General features: G+C 36.6%; 1 protein-coding gene across 1 annotated transcript in view; it reads left to right on the top strand.

Moving 5' to 3' along the window:
• Positions 1-17,879, top strand: part of epsti1 (epithelial stromal interaction 1) — an 80,167-nt gene extending 62,288 nt beyond the window's left edge. The window contains exon 11 of the mRNA XM_073854953.1: positions 16,522-17,879. Coding sequence (XP_073711054.1) covers positions 16,522-16,562 — 41 coding nt within the window. The 3' untranslated portion in view covers positions 16,563-17,879. The remainder of the gene's footprint in view (positions 1-16,521) is intronic.
• Positions 17,880-23,768: the final 5,889 nt, after the last annotated feature.

The following is a 23,768-nucleotide window of genomic DNA, read 5'->3' as shown; positions in this document are numbered from 1 at the left end:
TAGAGTGTATGGTTCACATGACGCCACAAACACATATTTTGACATGACGAGCCACACACATGATGGGCCAAATATATGTTGTGACGAGCTTCGCATTGTGCGCCTTCGAAAAAGAAGTCACCGACTGCCACTGCTCACAAGGGATGCAAGTTTAAATGTGCTCCACAGTCACATTTTGTGCACTTTTGATAACTTTGCTGAAAAATCGGCCTGATACTTTCAACAAAATGGTATTACTGAATAGCCTGAGGCCGGGATAAAGTGGATTTGAAGCTAAAGTATTTGATGAATGTACTGTATAAAGAACATTAGGTGAATATTATTATCTCATTTTCGACGGAGGTGGCGTTTAGCTGATTTTGCATTTGAGCTCTTCGAGTTAAATTTGGATTTGAGAATGAACAATAACTGAGACTTTTTCTTGTCACCTGTCTTTCAGATTTATCTTCTAAGATAAAGAGATCTTAAACTTTACTCAGATTTGCCAAACTATGAAAATAAACTTTGGAGAATTCAAAATTTACTCAAACATTCGATGTTTCATTCTTTCAAGACCAAATGGTCTTCGTTTTTCTATTCACATAAATTGTGTTGCTCTATGATCCTACTGTATGTCAGCAATTGTCTTACTTGTGTATATTCCGAAGTTTCCTGATGTGAAGCAATTTTATGGGAAAAGTATGACACTTAAACAAAATATAACTGAGAACTCCATGAAGTTGTTTGAGTTTAAGAAAAGCAACATCTGAGCAATAAAACTGCCAAAGACACAGTTGGGAAGCAATATCAACAACGATGGTGTGACAGATCTTATCCCACATGCTAAAGCCGTTTTAAGAGTGTGAAGCCAAAATACAGCCGACTGACTGGAAATCTGTCACCACGTTGGTCTATACGGTTTGAGGAAACACTGTGCAGCGAGGAGTTCTCATTACACCAGCACGGTGTCTCTACGTCCCGAGTGGACCTTAAAAGAGTAGTAGACCAGTGCGCTGACGCCACTCAAAGTCTATGTGATTTAACACTCTAATTATGGCCGATATTGTTTCCTGGGGCATTTTTTATCTTGACCGTTTCCCCACTAAGGCTTGGTTTAATTCCAACCTTAAGTCACTGTACATGAAACCTGCACAGTTGCAAGACTAGCTAAATATTTGCTTTCTCTGGTCTGGCGCTGGCACAAAACCCAAAAATAAAGCACAAGGCAACAACTTCGCCTGCCTACAAACTCTCTCTTATTAAGCACGATCGGTGACAGCCTTCTCTGGAAAATTGCCCTTCTTTAACTTTTTCTCTCTCGCTCTGGATTCTCACGGGTAGCACAAGATCTAAGCTACATGACCTGATGAACTTCCTCTGCCCCAGGCCTTCGTCTCATCTGAACTTGCGTGACCTCCTCAGCCAGTAGATTTGAGGCGACATTCTCTCCTCCCACCCGTCGACAAGAACCCCATGCTGAAAACCACTAACATGCTGTTCTGTGGACACACTGTTGGGGGCAGAACAAACTGTTTGCTGCCTAATTAAAGGCCAAAGCAGATGAAACATCAACAAAATCTGTTGGATCTATGAGAAGTAGCCATTTGTGATTTGGTATTTTGTTTTGTTCATCCAGTGTATGGTAGAAGATAAGGAAAACATTTATTAAAAAGTGTATTAATTTTTACATTTATCCAAGCAGTCAATCTTCAACCAAAGTCCAGCTGCTATTAATTGAATTTATCAAAAACTTTGGGAAATAGCTCATTGTGTAGGCCTATCTCTTGTACTACAGACATAAATGATGCATCTTGCAGCTTCATGAATTGCATATAGGGAGAAAAATATCATAGAGACCTGAGGGTGGGTCTGGGGCAGGGTCAATAGGGGTGCTGGGGCGCCGCCCCCTTAAAGATGGCCAGAGTGAAAAGCTACTTTAACATGTAACCAAAATTTAAATATATAGTGCAAATTAATACAAAATAAATTCATTTAGCTGTACTATTTCATTGTTCGTCATGTTATATTTTATTTAAAAAAAAAAAAAATCTCAACCGAGTTTGTTGTGTGTGTGTCATGTTTGTGTGTCTGGGGCGCACCCCAAACAAGACAGATTTACATGTGGGCGTGGTTTAACGGGGAAAGTGCCCATAAAAAAGTGATAGGTATAGCTTACCCCAAGCGTGCCGCACAAGCCCTGAAAAGTAAAGCCAAAACATCTCGATTGCCCCCCAGTGACTGGTCCGAGTATAGGTCATAAACCCCGCCTCCCCATGTTATTCAATGGGACTTGAGACCAACAAAAAAAAATTAATTACACTTCAATTATCTTTTTTACGAAGCTGGTTTCTGTCATTTAATGTAGATTTATCACGCTAATGTAAATTTAAATGTTTGTTGTTAAAATAAGTTTGTGTTTAGTTATTTATTTAATGATATAAAAACGGTGGTGTCACTTCATGATTGACAGCTGTGATATCGTGTAATATGCGCAGTCTGCGAGGGCGGGGTCTTGATTTTGCGGCTTTACTTCCTGCTCACTACTGCGCAGGACTGGCCCTGAAATCGCTACTGTGCAGACTCAAGACCCAAGACGTCAGTGCCGTATCGGGACCCTGACGGCTTCACTTTTCACCAATGGAAGAGAGCGAACAGGCGTCGTCCATCTTTTTTTACTGTCTATGGCTTACCCCTAAAACGTCAGCAGTTCCGGTAATAAAAAAAACTTTCCAAAACTTGTACGAACCCTGGCGAAGTGCACTCGGCACAGAAATACTCTGTTACACGTCCAACTGCTTTGCCTTTGTTAAGCATGTGGTAACAACTTTTAAACAGTGTTAATAAGTCATAATGCATGAAAAATCGTTGAACTCCCTCCCCACACTTTTAGGCATTTGCGTGTTGTTTGTAATACAAAATCTCTATGGCTTCCTTTATGTAGGTTGCTACGAGTGTTGCAGCAGAGTTTAAAATAATACACATACTAGACTGAACCAAATGAGGTCTCTTTGGTTTGTGAAAACATTCCACTCAATAAACTCAGTCACTTAATTTAGAAGTTATACAGGACAAAGCCCTGACCGTACTGTGGTCTTCTGTCTCAGTAAAATCCTCAATGATGCATCTAAAATCATAACTGTATTCCAGTTTATTCATAGTGAAATAAGTTCAGGAGCCAAGCGACGACCTTTGACCCACAAACAGCCGGGCTTCTTTCACAACACTCGGTTCAATGTTTCTAGCTATTGCGTAAAACCAAATTTGAAGCAATTGTGGTATTCCACCAAGAAAAGTCTCTAAAGACCTAAATGGTCCAGCTCTACTGTACAAAGAAAACAATATTTTCCCACAGAATAGCCACCATTAATTTCATATAATCCAAAAATACAGCTAAATAATGGCTTGACGTTTATGTAATTTAGTAAAGTTTTAGGTTTTGGCAAAGAACGGTTTAAAATAATTAATGAAAAGGTACTTTTTCTCTTAGAAAACACCAAACCGCTGCTTATTCCAGCAGTTGTGTGTGGAATTTGGAGAGGTGTCCAAAATCAGGCAATCCAAACAAATCAAGCTATTATTTTCAGTCATACAGAACGCACACAGACAGAACACATGGCGGGGCTCAAACTGTTAAGTCAAGCGTCACATTTTTACGCAGGGATCATTCAGCTCTAATCTAACAAGAATGATATTAACTGGGTGGTGACATTGTTGGCTTGTAAACAGATACAGTTTCCACTACAGCATAGATGATTCAAAGTTTTGTTTGTTTGTTAAATAGAAAGTGACAATCACCTGTCAGTGGTTACCAAAGAAATCGTTTTTTTGGCACACAGTCATAAAACAAAGAATTTGAAGTCTGCGAGCAAAGACTTGATTATGCATATCAGGTTACATTTGACGCATGCCAGTAGATACTCATCTCAGTAATATGATTTTGACATTTTTTAAGGTTTTATTAAGTCCAAAAATACTTCGCAAATCATAGAGACTAAACAAGATGACATAACTACAGAGAGCATGATTTTTATGAATTAAATTTTATTTTGATATTTATGCTGCGCATTAACATATTGTGTAATAGCATTTCGGGCAACCTGAGTTTGAGTCACGTTTCGTAGTCTTTTCTCGTCTTATGTTCCCTTCATCATTTTCCACGGCTCTCCGCTGTCCTATTCAATAAAAAATATCTAGTGCTTTATACTTCAATAAAAGTTGTAATCACAAATGTAGTACATGTCAAACTGGATAACATAAAGATAACTTCAAGATAAAAGAAAAAAAGTCCTCTTTTGGAGTTTAGCAAAAATGTCTGAAACCAACAATAATAAACATTTACACATCTATAAACTTTGCACATGCATAGATTTCATTAAAAAGTTTAGCAAAAATGTCTAAAACCAACAATAATAAACATTTACACATTTAAAAACTTTGCACATGCATAGATTTCATTAAAAAGTTTAGCAAAAATTCCTAAAACCAACAATAATAAACATTTACACATTTACAAACTTTGCACATGCATAGATTTCATTAAAAAGTTTAGCAAAGACAAAACCAACAATAATAAACATTTAACCATCTATAAACTTTGCACACGCATTTCATTAAAAAGTTTAACAAAAATGTCTGAAACCAACAATAATAAACATTTACACATCTATAAACTTTGCACACGCATAGATTTCATTAAAAAGTTTAGCAAAAATGTCTAAAACCAACAATAATAGACATTTACACATTTATAAACTTTGCACATGCATCTAGATTTCATTAAAAACTTTAGCAAAAATGTCTGAAACCAACAATAAAAAACATTTACACATCTATAAACTTTGCACATGCGTCTAGATTTCATTGAAAAGTTTAGCAAAAATGTCTAAAACAATAATAAATATTTACACATCTATAAACTTTGCACATGCATCTAGATTTCATTAAAAAGTTTAGCAAAAATGTCTAAAACCAACAATAATAAACATTTACACATTTATGACCCATTTTAAGGACCACCCTAATGGTAACTGTGTTGCTTACATGAATTTAAATACACCTTTCAGCATTACATGTGTTCCCAAAAGGACCGTATTACATTAAAGACATGACAGCTGGACTGCACTACTTTAGTACTAGAGTAAAGAGCCAGTGTGCTGATTTTGAGAAGTGAAGAGTTGATAAAAACATTAATAAAAATTATTTTACAAATTAAATATGATATGCATAGACTCAGTCTACTGTAGTCAGAGGATATTAAATATTTGTGATAAATTCAGCCTTAAAATAAATCTCAGTGTATGATGTTGCCTGACTCAAATATGAAGTCATATGCTGACTACACCAATTAAAGTCAAGCATTTGTGCTCACCAGGCTCAGGAATCAATGGAAATGCCAAACAAGCCTAGCAACTGCAGGGCTTGTGATTTTTACTTGTTTGTTTCCTTAGGAAACACTTGACAGCTGGGTAGTGAAAGAATTTTACTTATCCCAGTTTCGGTGATCCCAAGTTCTGTGGTCCCAAATCCTAAGTTCCATCAAGGGGTGTTGTGTGTAACCAATCTGCAATATTTTGTCTGCAGTATTATTCAGATGAATTTCAGAAGGAAAATAAAAAATAATCAAAATTTATAATTTTATAGTAAAATTCTATGGTATCATTTCATGTTTTTTTTTGTTTTTTTGTTTTTTGATAAGATTAATGATCAGTGATACTAACTGTGACAATAATTGTCTTACATAAATTAATAATTTAAGCATCTTCAGTGGTTTTAGAACTGGTCACAGTACCATTATTGCTAAATTATTTTATCGGTGTCTCAGACTTTTTTGTGGATCCAGGCGTTTGATTCAGTGAATCTAAAATTTTGCTGGGCAAATTTGTCTCAGAACTAGGGCTGTAAACTGGTTTAAAAATAAGTTTCAGTATTCCAGTGTGTCCATTTTGTAAATCAATTTTTCTTGAGATAACTACAGGTGTTCCACAGGGTTCAATTTTGGGACCTGTTTCATTTTCATAAATAATGTTGGAAAGGACACCAAAACAAAATTACACTTGTATGGAAATGACTCTGTTATATGACACCCTGAATTTAAGACAGTCATAAAGAAATAACACGTGTTATCTGTGTGTTTTGGCTATCGATCCGAATGGGACTTCTTGGTTAAAAATAAAGCCAAAAAATAACAGTAGGTATGGACTTATAGCGCTGTTACATAAAGTAATATTGGTTATTATGTTGGTTAACCATATGCAAGTCATAACCATGCTTGTTAACCAGCACTAACCAGCATACTGTAAATCATGCAGACATGCATGAGAATTCAGTCGGCTTCAAGCTTGACTTTCTAGCTGGGTGGTTTAAATTTTTGCAGATTAACTGAACCTCCCACATGCTGTCTGATGCCTGGTGCCATGAAATTAGTAATGTCTGGAGATGAGGAGACAGTCAAAATCAATTAAAGAGTTTAGTTAACCTTACCTAAACCCTCTAACCAACTGATATGATGGACTGTCATGGACCCCTGCAGCAATGTGGTAAAGTAGCCAGCAAAACCTGACCAGTGTTTAGCTTTGTACCCTGCACACTGTGATTTGCTGAATCATAAGGGACAGCCAAACAGGACCACCGGTGTGAAATAACCCAACTCCTGTTTAAATGCATATACTTCTGTTTATTCTTCATGCGCAAACTTCTTGTAATTTCACTGCCTTGTTCTTGTATTCCTACTGGAAATAGAATACAAGTCTTGATCATAGTCCTGTGGTCTCTCTTTTCATATGTTTTCAAACAAATCAGATCTTTTTCAAGTACAAAGTGATGTAAATTACCTAATGTTCACTGAAGCCAATTGTTAAGATTCTGTTGTTGCTGCTCTTAAGTTGTTCCTGCAAAACAGTGTTTAGTGGTTGTGCTCTGCAATCTTCAAACAAGAGTTCATCCAAAATCTGTCATCATCTACTTCTTTCTACAATAAAACACCAAAGAGATGATAGACCGACTAGCCGAGCTGCGTGTGTACTAAATAACATTTAAGCTCTCAAATATATGTGTTAGCATGATTTGAGATTTAGGAAATTATCACTGAACTTCACAACCACACTGAAAAATGATTCATTCAATTTACTCAATTTTTAAGGTAAGTGGTTGCAATACATTTATTTAAACAAACAAAAGTTTTTTGTTTTGTTTTGTTTTTCTAAATTTTTTTAAATGTAGCTTAAATACATTTATTGTAACCACTTACCTTAAAATAATCAGTAAATGAAATGAATCATTTGTCAGTGCAGCTATCAGACTGCTTTTAGTTATATTCACATGTTAACGATAAAAATAACCTTAATAACGCTAACCAGTGTGCGATTTGTTAAAGAATTGGGGGGGGGGGGGTTCAAATATTTGTATTTATGCAAATAAATTATGAACCACAGGCTTCTTCTTTGATTATTCTGGCTATTAAGCTATTTCTTGTAACTGTTGAAATAAAATATGTATAGAAATGTAATCTAAGTCTTACTTGCACCCGCCCTGAGCGAGATTCAAACCGCTCTGGTCTGGCACGAGAGTCGGATGCTCTAACAAGGAGGTTTAAGGCCATGATGTCTGTCGCTAGTGGTTGGGAAGTGAGGTTTACTTTAACTGCACAGCTCTCACTGACTAGCTGATCTTTGTTACAGAAACTTTATAAATCTGTTCATGCCAGAATCTATTCCTTTTTATGCTTTGCGCCAGACATGCGAAAACACTTGTTTATAATCATAACATTTAATAAAAGAAATTCAATGCACAACGTACTCTCAATTTAACAATAGACAAGACAAGACGTCAGCCTAAGAAAATTTGTCTGTTTAATGATGGACTTTTTACCTATTTTTTGCTTTCCTGTGTCATCCTGGGAGTTCTCCTTGATTAACGATGATAGTTTCTGCTGTCTCATTCTCAATGGTAATTTTCTTGGATTTGTTTTGTGACGGTCCTGTAAAATGCGATGATTTGCTCCTTAGAATCCATTGCATTTATTATTTGGCTGTTTTTGCGCTGAAATAGTTTATTAGCGCTTGGCACATTTAAAAAAGGATCATGACACAACCTACATGCGGCATCACCTATTGTTACAGGAGCAGAAGCGCTGACAGTAATACTCCAGTTCTGATTTTACTGTTGTTTGCGATATTGCGTGGCAGCGTTTTTACTTATTTTAGGTCGTTATATGGCCGTTTGATGACCATTAATCATAGAGGAATAAATGTTGTCCCCACAAAATTAATTAATTATTGCTTAAATATCCCTACCCCTGATTAATTAATTTTGTGGGGACAACATTTATTAGCAGTATTTGGTGTCATGATCAAACGATTACTTGTTTTTTTATTCATATTTAGTGTCTTTTGTGTTGTTATTGTTTTGGCGCGAGGTAAAAGTTAATAAAACTATACTTGTGTAACGTTACTATTGCTTTCTCATTTATTCTTAACGCGAGACGAGCACTCGATTATTATTATTAAACTTTGTTTTTGTCAGTACTATATAAAAGTTTTTTTATAAGTGTCAGAGTGATGTTTTTGCATGCTGCTTATAAATATACCAGTGGCGATATCTCATAACATGTTTTAATAGTCACGTCACGATAAAGTAAATGATCAATGTCCACATTTAAAAGCTGTGGTGCTTACCTGCAGTTCCACAGTGTTTTCGCGTTCTGATAAGAGATATAGCTCCAGAAAAAAACGAGTGTTTATATTCCTCTTTCCAAGTGTTAATCGTCCACACGATGTGACAAGACATTTCTCCCATTAACTTTAACGTAACATCCAAGAGCGCTGATCTTTGACGGAATAATAACTTCCGATTGGGGATTCACAGACTCATTTATGAGCTAGTAAACTAATGAGACACACGGAGAGCGTTTAAAAACAGGGCGTCTGTGTTTTTCCATTCAGAGATGAGCCTGCTTAGGACCTCCATTCACTAGGTGGCGGAATGATACGAAAGGTGAAGCGGTTACAGTGCCGTTATCAGCACAATATAGCATAGCTCTTAGCCAATCAGATTCGAGAACCAAAAGAACTGTTGTATAAAAAGGGATAATCCCCCACCCCAGCATATCGCACTCTGATGCTAACTATATTAGCGCCCACGCCATCAGATGATAACATTATATTAATATGCTTGCAAGCCGCAGATATTGCAGGTTTCCTTTAAAAGTCACGTTCTTCCTGATCCCATTTTTCAAACTTAAGTTAGTGTCTGATATTGCTGTTAGAGCATAAATAATACCTGCAAAATGATAAAGCTCACAGTTCACTGTCAGGCGATATATTTTCTTGAACAGAATTCGCCTTTCAAAGGCTACTGCCAACGGCCGGTTTGGACTACAGCCCTTTACTTACTGCTTTAATGACGTCACTAGAACAGTTTTTTGACTAAACTCCGCCCACAGGAATACGTCAGTCGCCAGCTAAGCTAACGGCAAGCTAAGCTGCTATCGAATCACAACACACTAAACAAATTACACAATCAGAACTCATTACATATTTCTGTAGGAGGGACTTCATAGGACAAGGAAGACATCAGCCCGTTTTATGGAAAGTGAATTGTTTGAAAAATACCGTGTTTTTTTATACGTGAAACATGAACAGAACACATGTTATATTGTGCACTGTAAACACAATCAAAGCTTCAAAAACACAGAAAGAATGGGACCTTTAATGTCATTGAACATGTAAATGTTCAATGCTGCGTTTAGTCTAGTTTATGCAATCTTATCATCGTATCAAGTAGTCTGGGAACCATGGTCGCTTTGAACGCCCAAAGACCTCCCAGGAGGCCATTTGACTGACCTGTAAAGCAACCAATCACACTTTGCTTTGTGCTGCTTTATGTTAAGGGGCGAGAAAATGTCTCAACAATAACAGACCGGTGTGCAACCAGTAAATAATTCATTCACAAATGTTTCTGAAGTTCATAACAACACTGGCAAACATGTTAAAATATCTCTTTTAGTTGGAGCCGATGGTGTATTAGGCAGAGCTCCGACTAGTGGTGTTTTTCGCACTTACAGTGACCCGAGTTCGATTTTCGGATCTCTCTCTCTCTCTCCTGCCTGTTAAAATAAAGGCTCACATACGTTCCAGCTTTGGGTCATACAGGCAAATAGTTAAAGAACGCGACACACATGTCTCCCCAAAATTGTATATAATTCAACCAATCAGAGGACGACTTTCAAAGCTGCTGAAGTGTTTCCAGAAAAGTGCGCCATATGCATCAAACGTATAGCCAATGGACAATGGGTGTGACGTCTAAGGCCAAGACTAATTCACTGCAACTTCAATAGCGCTGGATACCTGACGTAATTTTACGTTACACTTTATTCTGTCATTTTAAATATACAAGCACTTTAAATTTGAAGTTTCCACTTTCAGTTAAAAATCCCGATAATTTACTGACCCCCATATCATCCAAGATGTTTATGTCTTTGTTTGCTTAGTTAAGAGGAAATTAAGTTTTTTTGATGAAAACATTCCAGGATTTTTCCATATAGTGGACTTTAGTGGACCTCAATGATTTGCCGTTTCAATGCAGTTTAAAATTGCAGTTTCAATGCAGCTTCAAAAGGGTTCAAAACAATTCCAACCGAGGCATAAGGATCTTATCTAGCAAAACGATTGTCATTTTTGCCACAACTTCTCGTCTTGCACTAGCCTTGTGATGCACCATCATGATCTTACGTATTACGCAATCACGTCGAAATGTCACGCATGACGTGTTTACAAGTGTGGAGAAAGAGGACCGTTCTGATGTTGTTGTATGTGGAACGATACAATTTAATGTTATTGTATAAAATGGTCCGCAAATGTGCGTTTTACATACGCTTTCGACATGATTACGTTATATGTAGTCGCACTGGCACGTCACATAGCTAGTGCAAGATGAGAAGTCGTGGTTTAATGATACATATTTTTTGGCGAAAATGACGATAGTTTTTTTAAATAAGACCCTTATTCCTCGGTTGGGTTCGTTTAGAGACCTTTGAAGCTGCATTAAAACTACAAAGTTAAACTGCATTGAAACTGCAAACCGTTGAGGTCCAATAAAGTCCATTAAAGAAAGAAAAATCCTAGAATGCAGTGGCGGCTCAAATTCAAAATATGTGTTCGTAGTGTCATGTGTGTTGCTCATGTTTTCATAATATGTGTTTTTTGCGTCATGTGAACCATGTGCATCACGTGTTTTGTCAAAATAAGTGCCTGCTGCACACGCGTCAAAACCGTTTATGATTTTCTGATTACGCATGAGATTATGTGAGTATCTGGCAAACGCGAGCGTCTCTTTTATCATAAACCCTTTAGACGCGTCTGCAGCAGGCACTTATTTTGACAAGACACGTGATGCACATAGGTTCACTCGACGTCCAAACACATATTTTGAAATTACGAACCACACACATGACCGGCTACATACATGTTGTGACGAACTTCGCATCGTGCGTCCTCGAAAAAAAAGAACCGGGCGCCACTGCTAGAATGTTTTCTTGTGAAAAAGAAAGTAAAATGTCTTGGATGACATGGGGGAAAGTAAATGATCAGAATTTTTTATGAAAGTGGAATATTTCTTTAATTGAGAAAATTTTTTAAAACTATATTTATCATTATCATCCATAGTGTGAACGTCCCTTTATGGGGATTGCTACATACTTTTTGGTTCTTTTTTGTTTTGCCTAACATCCTTTAGTGTCTTAAAAGAACGAAAATGATACAAAGTTGGAACAACATGACCGTAATGATAACAGTAATTTAAGGTAACTAAAATTGAATTTCTCATGTTCTTTCACTGCCGCAAACAAAATCCTGGTCTGCATAAAATATCCATGACTAAATTACATAGCAATCTGATGAAAAGTTGTCACTGTGTAAAAATATTTGTGTAATCAATGTTTTGAACATTTTATTTGGTGACCGAGACCCTCTTTTAATACGCACGCTGCCTAGTAAAATAACAAGCTATTCCCATAGGAAATTATATAAATACGGCCACGCTCAACAGTCGAAAACAACAAATTTATCCCCCGACCTTCCATAATAAACAGGGTTACAGGGAGGAGAAGACATTCATTACACGCACAGATGTTTTACTTTAATTCATCAAGCACTCATTATTCATTCACATTATTCATCTGGCGTGATGAAGAGCCGTCTGGTATTTACTGTAAATGTCTGGGTAATGACAGTGCTACGCGTCTGTAAACAGTTCCATAGCATCTGCATTGCAGCCGTCCATCACTCATTGGGAATTATAGGCGAAAGAGCGTCCAGTCGACCTGAAAGTAGAGAAAGTCAATTACTCCCACAGTGGAAAGAATGATCATTGAAAGACACATGGTTACATGAATACCTCTTTTGGCACGGTCCAGTTCAGGCGCGAGTGGATGTGGGTGTGATAGGTGGAATACAGAGCGTTCCCATGACCTGACCGTTCCCAGCATCCTGTAGCTCTCGCTCTAGGATTTCAAGGGCTGTACTGTGGTCTGCTGAGGAAACTTGGCTAAAGAGTCTTGGCTTTGTTTGATTGAGAGTGAGAAAAGGCTAATTGCTTGTTTATAGGTCTGTAATACCTGAAGATGCTGGAGCATTTATGTGGTCGCTGAGATACATTCAGGTTTCAGTATCTGTTTACTGAACTTCCCCGATATGTTTTAAGAATTGTGATGAACTATGAATTCTTGCATGTGAATGGCGTCTTGAAATTTCTTACTCTTCCATCTGTTTAACTTTTTAACATTCTTTCTTGTATTTATTGTTTTACTAATAGCACTAAGTGAAATGCAACCTTTAGTTTCTTTGGCATGAGTTTGTGGTGGGATTTCTGTCTGATTATCTCTGATCAATGGCAGATTAGAAGGGCGTTTGAAACGTTTTTGAAAACTTCCCTTTTCCAAGCATTTTATGTCTGTCATGAAGTAATATTGTGAAGTGTAAAAAGGTTAATTTTACTGGTTTTCTAAAACACAATTCTCACTGGTGAACTGTATATGTAATATTATGTCTATATTACAACAAAACCAACTACTACATGATTCATCAGTAAACAAGATGCATTTTGTGTTGCACTTAAATTAATTTAGTGTTTATTTCTGTATTACCTGGGTACCTGTCTCCTCAAAACTTCAACATTGTGTTAAAGGGAGAGTTCACCCAAAAATGAATATTTTGTTATCATTTACTCACTTTTCAGAATCCAAATGCAGATTTTTGTGTGAAGAGTGTTGCCTCTCTTTGACTGTATTACACTTTTGGATAATTTAGGTTTCATTGTAACCAACAACGAAAGACACTGGGGCAGACCCGGAGCCAGACACAAATTCACAGACGGGCATTTAATTTTTTCAGGGGGGGGGCATAAATGAGATCAACCTCACTGCAATGCATAATATCATTAATTATTAATTAAATGGACAAAAACTAAGAAGAACCGACATACGCAATACAACGGAGGAGTCGTAAAGATTGTACCTAGTCTACTGAAGTAGTCTAAAAACACACACTGTAAAAAAATTTCACAGCAGAATCATAACGCGTCAGTCTCACTGCAACACTCTATCGTGTCTTAAAGTTAAGCGGTGGCGCTATGCTTAGCAAACAACCAAACGTTTCCGCGCTCACTATCGACAAACCAACCAAATACATTTAAAGGTGCTCTAAGTTTTAGACCATAAAACATTTTTTGTTAAATACAGAAGACGTCTCCTCACTATCTGCTTGCTGCCTGTCCGCTAATCAAACTGTAAAAAACTCGATCTATGTAGACAGCAAACTGCAATAAAAACAAAGTGGCCAAACCTACAAACAGAAACCATAACAAAGTGTTCCAGCCAATAAACGACAAAAAGGATTTGAGGGTGGGGGTTGGGTGCGTTCATGAAAGCACGGAAGGGAGGGGGAGCAGGAGGAGTTAGCTGCGCTCCGTTTGTTTGAAAACAGTTCAAACATCAACAAAAAGTGATGTCACTCAGATTCGCTTAGAGCGCCTTTAAAATATACATTTTTATTTATATTGATGAGAATATATATACAAAACAATAAGTAAAAAAAAAGTGCAAGTGAAGGGAGACAGCAGGCTTGTCCAGGGCGGGCACTAGTGACTCACAGGGCGGGCCTGGCCCCCCAAAGCCCGTCCATGGCGCCGGGACTGCACTGGGGTTTTAAATCCCTTAAGGGTGAGTTAATCAAGTTTTAATTTTGGGGAAAACTTTTCCTTTAGGAATGGGTTTAGCTCAGATATTATGTCAGACCATAAATATCAAATATGTCTCAAGGTGAAAAAACTATCCGCTTTTATGATGATTGGCATTTCACTAGTTTGTTTGCACATGCAGTCTTAATAACGAATTTGGCTTCCTGTCCATGAAGGGAGCTCTGAACCTTCAAATGACCCTTTTCGATTGCATAGTACCACACGGGTTGGGTCGGGTCCGCTTACTTTTGGGGCTTTTCCACTGGGTACAGAACGTAGTACCCAATAACATTTTTAGTACCACCTCAGTTGGAGTTACGAGGGAGCTGATACTTAAATATGAGGTGAAAACACTGTAGATCACTGATTGGTCTGAGACAATTGTCACTATCTACTGCTAAATGCAAGATTAGCTTTATCTTTATGCGTGCGCTGTCTCGAGCAAACCTGTTGTTATCTGTGCTTTGTTGTAAGTTCCCAAACTTACTTTTAGTGGTAAAAAACATGAGAATGAGGAACACCATGCCAGTGTTTTCCTTGCAGTTTGTGGCGGCACATCCGCGACGTGCACGTCCACATGTATGCACAGCATAAGCTAGAAAACAATTTTCACACAGAAAATGCTAGTAAATTTAAAAGAATTGCCAAACAAAGGCTAAACATAACTATCGGCAGCTTTAACTAGAATTTTCAAAGTTATGTTCACATGGGATTTTTAAGTAATGTATTTGAGATGCACAAACATCAAGAATCAGAGTACAAATCTCAACAATAGTGACAAAGAAAATTGTAAAAAGTTCATTATTTATCCATGCCGCTGTGCATGCTGGGAGTCCTGGATGAGATTTTTAATTAGTTGATACCCAGCATGAATTGTAGCATGAAGCTTTATTGTCACTATTGTTGAGATTCATACTCTGATTCTTGATATTTGTGCGTCTCAAATGCACACCGGTTCATTTTTGTCCATAGTTTCTAAAAATCCTAAATGACAAACTGCTGTGAGAGAGCTGGATTTCATTCTGACAAAAAATAGAGTAAATCAATTAGTTAGATGATGATCTTTATTATTATGTATCAACCATCACATAATTGCACTATTAACTTCACATTACCATAACAAATGTGTTTTATACATACAAAATTAATGCAACCAGGGAAAATCTAGCAAGCAAGATGTCAAGGGTCAAGAGTCCAACAAACACTGATCACCATAATGATGACTTTAAATAAAACAAAACATCAACATCTAATCTTAATAAGTGAATTGTGTTTTCTACAACATTATTATCAAACATTCAGAAATAATGTTTTTTAACAGTTTTAAAATAATAAAATGCAATGTTTTTTCTTTTTCTAGAAAACTAAAATTCCTTATAAAGGCTAAAAAAAAGACACAAATTGTACCTGCTGTGTTGATTGTATCTTTAAATAGTTTACATCAGTCGAATCACAACAATTTCAGCTTTCTAAAGATATGTGACATGTTTAGCTTTTTGTTTTTGAGTTGTTGTATTTGTTTGATTTGTAAGTTTTCCGTCAAGTAACCTTCCCACGGTACACTGGAATTTTAAGGTGTGAACATTAAAACATGACATTGTCATAACATTTGAAAATGGTAAAATGTAACATTCTTCTAACGTTCAGACAATCCAGAAACGTTCTTAAAATGTTTTAAAAACAGCACACTTTTTATGTTGGCCGAATGTTTATTTGGGAACGTTAGGAACTTTTAAGGAATGTTTTTAGAACTTTTCTCTGTTAGCTGGTCATGCACATCTATTGTCTGGGTTAGTAAGTATCTTTCACTTGCATTTGTCGTTTTTCCATCAAATGATTTAGATGACAAAACACAAAGTTAATATTACTTGAGCAATTTCATTTAAATTTATGACTGTATTTACAAATTATAAAAAAACTAAAAGTAAGTCATTGAAATAAATGTGACATTTTGAAGTAGAAAGACAAAATAGTATTTGTAAGTAAAACATATGTTAATAATAATTAGCTCGATTAAATAAAAGATATAGTGCATCATTTTTGCGTCCCTCTTTTTAAGCAAGTTTTACATGACATTTTAAGCAATTCCTTAAAAAATTAAGCTTAAACTGCTTACAATTTCATGTAAAACTTATTTAAAAAATTGCAGTTGCTTAAATTGCTTAAAATTTAATGTAAAACTTACTTAAGAAAGTGGGTGCAAAATTATGCACTACATATTAATTTTTTTTAGTAAATCCAGCGTATTATTTTTTTCAGTGTACTTAGATAATGCTAACTTTATTTACAAATTCAAAAAAATATTTTTTACAGTGTATGCAATGGAAAAGCCCCAAGAGAGAGCGAACCTATAAGGGCCTGAGCTTATGCCCCAAGTTCAATCCCCCTGCAACAGAACTGCAAAGAGGATGAAAGAGAGCAGTGCATGAGAAGATGGGGAGGAGCAGGAATCCCGGAAGAATTGCAGCTGGATGCAGAAGCTTGGAGGCTGCCTTATATACGCTCATAATGATGATTGACAGACCTTAATGTTGAGGCTCCTACTGAAGCTACGTTCAGAACTACATTTAAAATAAATAAATGATGAAAATAACCTCCAGAAACATCACTGTTTAGTTATAATCAAACCCAAACATTATTTCCAATCCTTTCCATTTTTCATAACTTATCAAAAGTTTGATTTTTTTTTAGAAAGTTAGTTTCAAATTGGCAGTATAAGTGTAACAATGTTAAATATAATGCATCTTGAGTCGGTTGGACGGCCCAAGTGTTTGCATGTTTAGAGTTCTGCTCTTGTCATGGAGTTTATTACTCTGCCTGTGTAATGACAAACAGATGCTATTGTTTTCCTCTTTGTACCATAATGATACCAAATCAATATTACTCTAGCTAACCACAAAGGCATATGCAGATTCTACGCTTCTCAATGAGACTTGGATTCTTTTTGAATGTCTGCAAACATACTTGTCTGGTGCAAGATTATTTTCATGAAATGTTCATCTAAAATCCAAAAGGATTAGTCACAAGCCTTGACCAAGGATTCTCATGACAGATAAACTACTATCATAAAAGAATATTTTTGGGGAAAACTGTTTTTCAAGAGATGTGTCTTTTAAAAGTCATTTTCTTCAGACATTGCACTCAATAAACGTGAAAATACAAATGAAAATTGTATTAAATCACTCTTTGATATTTTTGTGGGTCACAAACTACCATAAGTCCTTGAGGCTTTGAGGAAAGCGTGAAAGGCTGTGTCCGAAATTGCCCCCTACACTGTTAGACTTTTTATTGTATATATGCGGTAACTCGTACTGTAACTGCCCCATTACAGTACCATAACTGTACATGTTTTTTACAGTATGATGCCCTTACCGCAGTTCCATTTTACAGTATAATACCCTTACTGTAACCTAGTTTTAAAAACTATATTGCCTTGAAGGGGAATCGAACCAGGGTCACCCGTGTCATAGATCTGTAGCACTACCACAGTGCCCCACAGAGTCACTTTTAAACAAAAATTACTCGCTACACTCCCCAAGTAAAATTCACGTTAAAAAAAAGATTACACCCTCCTCCTGTAGTTCACGCCACAAGCTTTTCAAGGCTGTAGCTAATACGAAAAGCAAAGCAGCTTGTTTTCATTTAAATTCAGCAAGAAACACTCCGAGAAGCGAAATCTTGGTGTCACTAGTGTTTTGAAGTCTTGAGGTCAGAGTTCAAATCTTATTTACACTGCTGAAATACATGTCACATTTTGAAATTTGCTTCAGTGCTAAAAGCATAACAAATAAAATGTATTTCATTTAATATAGATATTTTATTTTTCCATTTTAAATGCTTCTATAAAACTGTTTTATTCAACTACAGTAGCACTACTGCTGTTGTTTTACAGCAGTCTACCGCAAATACAGTAAAAAATACAATAAATCACTACAAATTAAATGTTAATATCCATAATACAATGCATATTAAAGTAATGAACTGGAAAAGAAAATGATGGTATTTTACTAGGCATTTTGTGGTAAGTAACTGTAGAAAATACAGTTAAGTCTAACAGTGTACTTTAAATAGTGGTGTTCAAAACCCTAGTGGCCATTATTGAGTGTACTCATTCAACCCCACAATGCACTGCATTAATGAGCGAGTGTACAACCGCTGCATGACTACTCTGACTTGTCCTTACGAATTCTCATGTCTCACCCTTAAGAAAATTAACCATGGTTTTACTACAGTAAAAAACGATTGTCACTGTAGTAAAACCATAGTTACCACAAAATAAGCCATAGTTACATCATGGTTACTGTAGTTAAACCATGGCTTTAATAATAGTAATCAATACACCAAAAAAACATGGTTACTACACTTTTACCACAAAAAAACATGGTTAATTAATTTTCATTTCCAGTGAGCTAAACTGTCCGAATTTCCTTACTTGTTTTCATTCTCCTTTGAGTGAACTGTATTAGTGGACTAATGTCGGGACTAATGTAGGGAGTAGTGAATGAGGGTATATAGTGCCATATAGCACCGGTGAAGCACCAGTGAAGCACCTGTGTAGAACCATATAGGGGCCATATAGCACCACATATGGTTCTACAAAGCACTATTTGGTTCTACACAGGTGCTTCACTGGTGCTTCACCGGTGCTATATGGCACTAAAAACGGTTCTTCTATGATTACGAGCAAAGAACCACTTTTGGTGCTATATAGCACCGTTTGTTTTTAGAGTGTAGGAGGCTATTTCGGGCACAGCAGAAGTACCATTTTATTTAAACTAAAGCAAAGAATTACTTCATTGTTTAGGGGCATATTGAAATTATCATACACACACGCACGCACACGCACACACACGCAATGCTTAAAAGAGTGGCCTTTTCCAAACAAATGACAGTTTAACAAGCTTCTCTCTCTTTCTACTTTCATGTGGACAGAAGCTCTATGAGCAAAAGCTCCAGTACTAGCTTCTGTCTTGAATGATCACTGCCAATAGTCTTGTGGCAACATTTCTTCCCTCTTGTGTTTCTTGTTGTTGATGGCTGGAAAAATTTATTTTCAGCATGCATGTCATCCGAGACGGCATGCACATAGAAAAAAAACTTTGATTGAACTGTCTTAATAGAAAAACTTTGCTAGTTCTCTTAGGGGCGGTTTTCTGGACAGGGTTTAGATCAATCCAGGACTAGGCCTTAGGTATATTAAGGGTTAGTTTCGCGGACAGGGATTATCTTAACCAGAACTAGTCCTTAGTTTGATTATAAAATATAACTAGTTTTAACAAACATGCCTTAAACATTGCTGGCGTGCATTTTGAGGCAAAACAAAGGGCACTGATGTATTTTAAGATATTTCAGTTTGGACAGCTCTTATATTTATTTTAGTCTAGGACTAGTCTAATCCCTTTTCAGGAAACTGCCCCAATGTGTAAGGATAAATTGCGACAAGGATAAGCCCTGTCCGGGAAATCACCCACCCTTAAAGTTGTAACTGAACTCGGGGCAGAGCTTGCCTTTTAAGGTTCTTTGGCTCTTAAAGCAAAACTGTTCACCTTACAGCAAGTAGGCACATTAAACTGTTTATTGATTTTACCTTTGCATTAGTGTGTAGCTGTTTGTATGTGTAAAAATTAGCAAATTGTAAAGCCCAGTGTCCAGGCTAAATGGATTTATTGTATGGGCCTCATTTATTGTAACCCCAACAGAATGAATTTTGTGTAAATTGTTCATAAATCATATTTTCAGAGTGTTTGTATTTTCCAAATGCTAGCTCGTACACTAACATTTAAATATGCTCCCAGCCACACGTAAACTAAATGTAAAACATCAGGTTTGGTATATTTTTGGATCACATTTCATATATATTATATTTACTATATAATAAAAATAATAATTAATCAGTTAAATTAAAAATATTTTTTAACAAAAATTACTTTAAATAACATGTAGTGCATTTTCTGTCACGGTGGGATACACCGAATAATGAAAACTAAAGATGAACCCAAACGCAGACAAGGAGTACGAAAATAAACTATATATTTATTAAAACAGAACAGAAACACCCACGTGGGGGTAAAACAGAATATAAACTAAACACTGTGATGGGACACAAACTTAAACAGGAACAACAGGAACAGATCTTAAACACGGAATACATGAATACACTAAACTCTCAATAAATACGACAACGCACGCACACACGACAGAGAACACGAGGGCATTATAAAGACACCACATCAATGGGGAACAGGTGAACATAATTAATTACGTAAGACACGAGTACATAAGGGAGTAGGGTGAAAGTGACAAGACACTGGGAACATGTGACACAAATACATAATATGAAAACATGTGTTCCCACACAGCACACAATGCTGCCATAATCTTGCCCTCTGAAATAAGACCTGAATCTACACAAAGGTCTGGCAAGACCATGACAGCGACAAGACACTGGGAACACGTGGAAGCCACACATACTATAAGACTCCACATGTTCCCACACAGAACATAGTACTGTCATGGTCTTGCCAGGTACTCAGACCTGAGTCTAGTACAAAAGATCTGGCAAGCCCATGACATTCTCCTTGTTACTATTGTTACTATTGTGAACTTTAATAAAACTCTTATTTTGTTACGAATGTGTCCTATTAATCTCTTAATTGTTATTTGGTTTACTGTACTGTACTGTACTGTTTTCTACATAAAATCATCTAACATAATGTAAAGAATATTCTGTGAATAAAATAACCTTGATATCTTTATTATTGACTAAGTAAGACCATGACAAAGATTGAACTCATAGTGAAATTAATGGTTAAAATTAAACTTTGATATCTCAGAATTGGTATCTCAGAATTAGATTTTGAGACTTTGGCCTGGTTTCACAGACAGAGTCATAAATAACGCTGTCAGATTTATTTGCTAAAAAATTAGTCGTTTCTACTTGGACGGCTTTTTAAAGCTGTTCATATTGTCAATGCTGTAAAGCGTCACATGCATTTAAAAAAGCAACAATTGATAAACAAAATCATTCAAAATATTCGTCATTATCATGAAAATACCTGAAACAATTTGAAGAACAGCCATATAAATATTCTTATAGACATTTCCTATTGAGGGTATGCATGTGACGTCACCTTCGGCGAAAGTGACTGCAGTTACGTAGCTTGGGTTTCCCCATGCTGCCTTGCGCTCAAATTTATTCACACTGCAAGTCTAGCATGGAAACCATGGACCAATTTTGCCCCTGAAATAGGGAACCAATTACAGAAAGGGGAGAGGGCAGCAAGACGATGACGTCGACAAAGTACATTTAACTTATAAATGGTAAGCGGTATTTATTAATATTATATTGTCATTATGCCTGTACTGTGGTTGTCACAGTGCCACTAACTTGTGTTGATTTTTAATATCAATAAACAGCTATCAGTTTAGTTGCATAGCTTTCAGCTGTGTGCACACATACCCGATAAAAGTTGTTTACGTTTGAACTTATGTTGCTCTACATACGTCATCTGGTATTAATGAAACGATTGGCTATGAGCTACATACAGACGCGTTTGATAGACATTAGTAGCGCCCAATAAACGGCTCTGGGCATTTGTAAATCACTCCTCAAATACAAGAAAATGAGCATATAGTTCCCAGACCACGTCTCATTCTCTATGAGACTGGTCTGGTGTTAGCCAGGCTAGCGGTTACGCCCACTGAGTGGTAAAAATGTCTGCGTGAAAGACATTAGCCTTGCGCAGTGCTTCTCAAATAGTGGGGCGGGACCCCCAGGGGGGGCTCTAAGCGACACCAGGGGGGGCGCACGAGACCCCAGGGAAAATACTTTTTCAGAAAGTGATTTTTAAAGAGATTACACCCCAATCACGCTGATAAGCCGCTTGTGTTTTTTATTATTATTTATTGATTATATTTAATTTTTCAGTATCAAATGGTCAAAAAATATTATACTTTAAATAAGGATTGATTTTTGTATTTTAGGCAAATTGATGCATTTTAAGTCTTTTCTGTTACAGACTAAAAAACAATGTTAGTAAAGTTATTCTTTGTTGTAAGTTGATCAATATTTCTTTTTTTGTGTTTTCTTTTTGTGTTTGCTCAATGTTAATAAGGATACAATGTTTTGCAGATGTGTAATTTTATAGACAAATTATACTATTTACAGTCGCGGCGGAGAGTTGGGGGGGCGCGAAATGTTTACCTCTTCCATGGGCGTGACAGAAAATAATTGAGAAGCACTGGCCTAGCGTAAATAAGCCATCTAAAAAGTGGGTAAAGACTGTTCAACCACAAAACAGATTCAACAAAAATTTGGAGCGGTCTTTGTCCAGACTCAAATGAGAAGTAAATGAGTAGCAGTAGCCAAATGTCTAAAATTTGGGGATAAAAAATACAACAATGAATTCTCTTATTCTGTGTAATTGCAAAGTTTTGTCAGTGAGCCTTCATTATAAACATCCATTATGATGAGCCTTGTGTTCTACAAAGGTGGGATGGTTTAATAGTGTTAGACAAGACAAACATATATGTCAGGAAAAGCAATGTCTGGCCATATGCCAATGTCCACAGACCACTAGTTGTTTGGCAAGTCGGCATTTGGATTTGCTGGGATTTCACTGTAATTCATTCAATTCATTCATTGAGAAAACGCACATTTGCATGATTAATCATTAGCACCCTAAATAGTGTTAATATGCTGTCTTAACATTGCTGTGTGACAATATGTTTATTTCTATCTATAAAACAGTTCGTTTCAGTCCTTGATTCAGATTGGTCAATAGTTGTGCTTTACTACGCTTTGCATTGTGCCTAATGCAATAAAGCAGCATCTCATACTTACTTAAATAACTCTTTTACACATTTAGTATCAGGGGGCACCTGCTTCATGACTCCCTCGTCTAAGGGTCCTTGCTTCCCCTCCATAAAAAAACATTAAAACCCCCTGAACCAGACCAATTCTTTTGTATTTATATTTATGCAATATATTTGTGCCAAAACTTAAAAGGAAGTCCCCAAAAAATCCCTCAGCCTTCCTGTACACGTACATGTGTTGTCAGTGCTTGGCTTTTTGGCAACAGAAACATTCCTGTGGGAGTTTGCAGACAGCTCAGAAATATCTAATCCATCCATAAGTTGCACCATCCCAGGTGTTCATGATGGTGTAATACTCCAATTGTTAAAATTCCCCTATGGTTTATCACCTGGAAGTGAAGCAAAGATTACCCAGCGTTCTGGAAATTGACTACATACTGTACATAAGGCTTCATCAAATTATCCATTTGTATTCCTGAGTATGAAAAACTATCATTCCATCAACATGCAATTGATATGTGATGCCAAATGTGCACTACTTAAAGGGGAAGAGGTCTAATGGTATTTTATGCATTCTGACTTATTAACACAGTTAAAGAGCTGGATTTCTCATGCTAAAGTTGAAAGGATGAGGTGCCAAATGCACTTTTGTACAAGTTTTTTTACTACTAAATATGTTGTGCAAGCAGTCCAGGAAGTACTTTGGAAGTCCTCATATTGGCATTTCACCCAGAATAGCTCACGCA

The sequence above is a fragment of the Misgurnus anguillicaudatus genome, chromosome 17, assembly GCF_027580225.2.
Source record: "Misgurnus anguillicaudatus chromosome 17, ASM2758022v2, whole genome shotgun sequence".
Lineage (NCBI taxonomy): Eukaryota > Metazoa > Chordata > Actinopteri > Cypriniformes > Cobitidae > Misgurnus > Misgurnus anguillicaudatus.
This window is presented reverse-complemented; position numbering and strand designations above follow the sequence as displayed.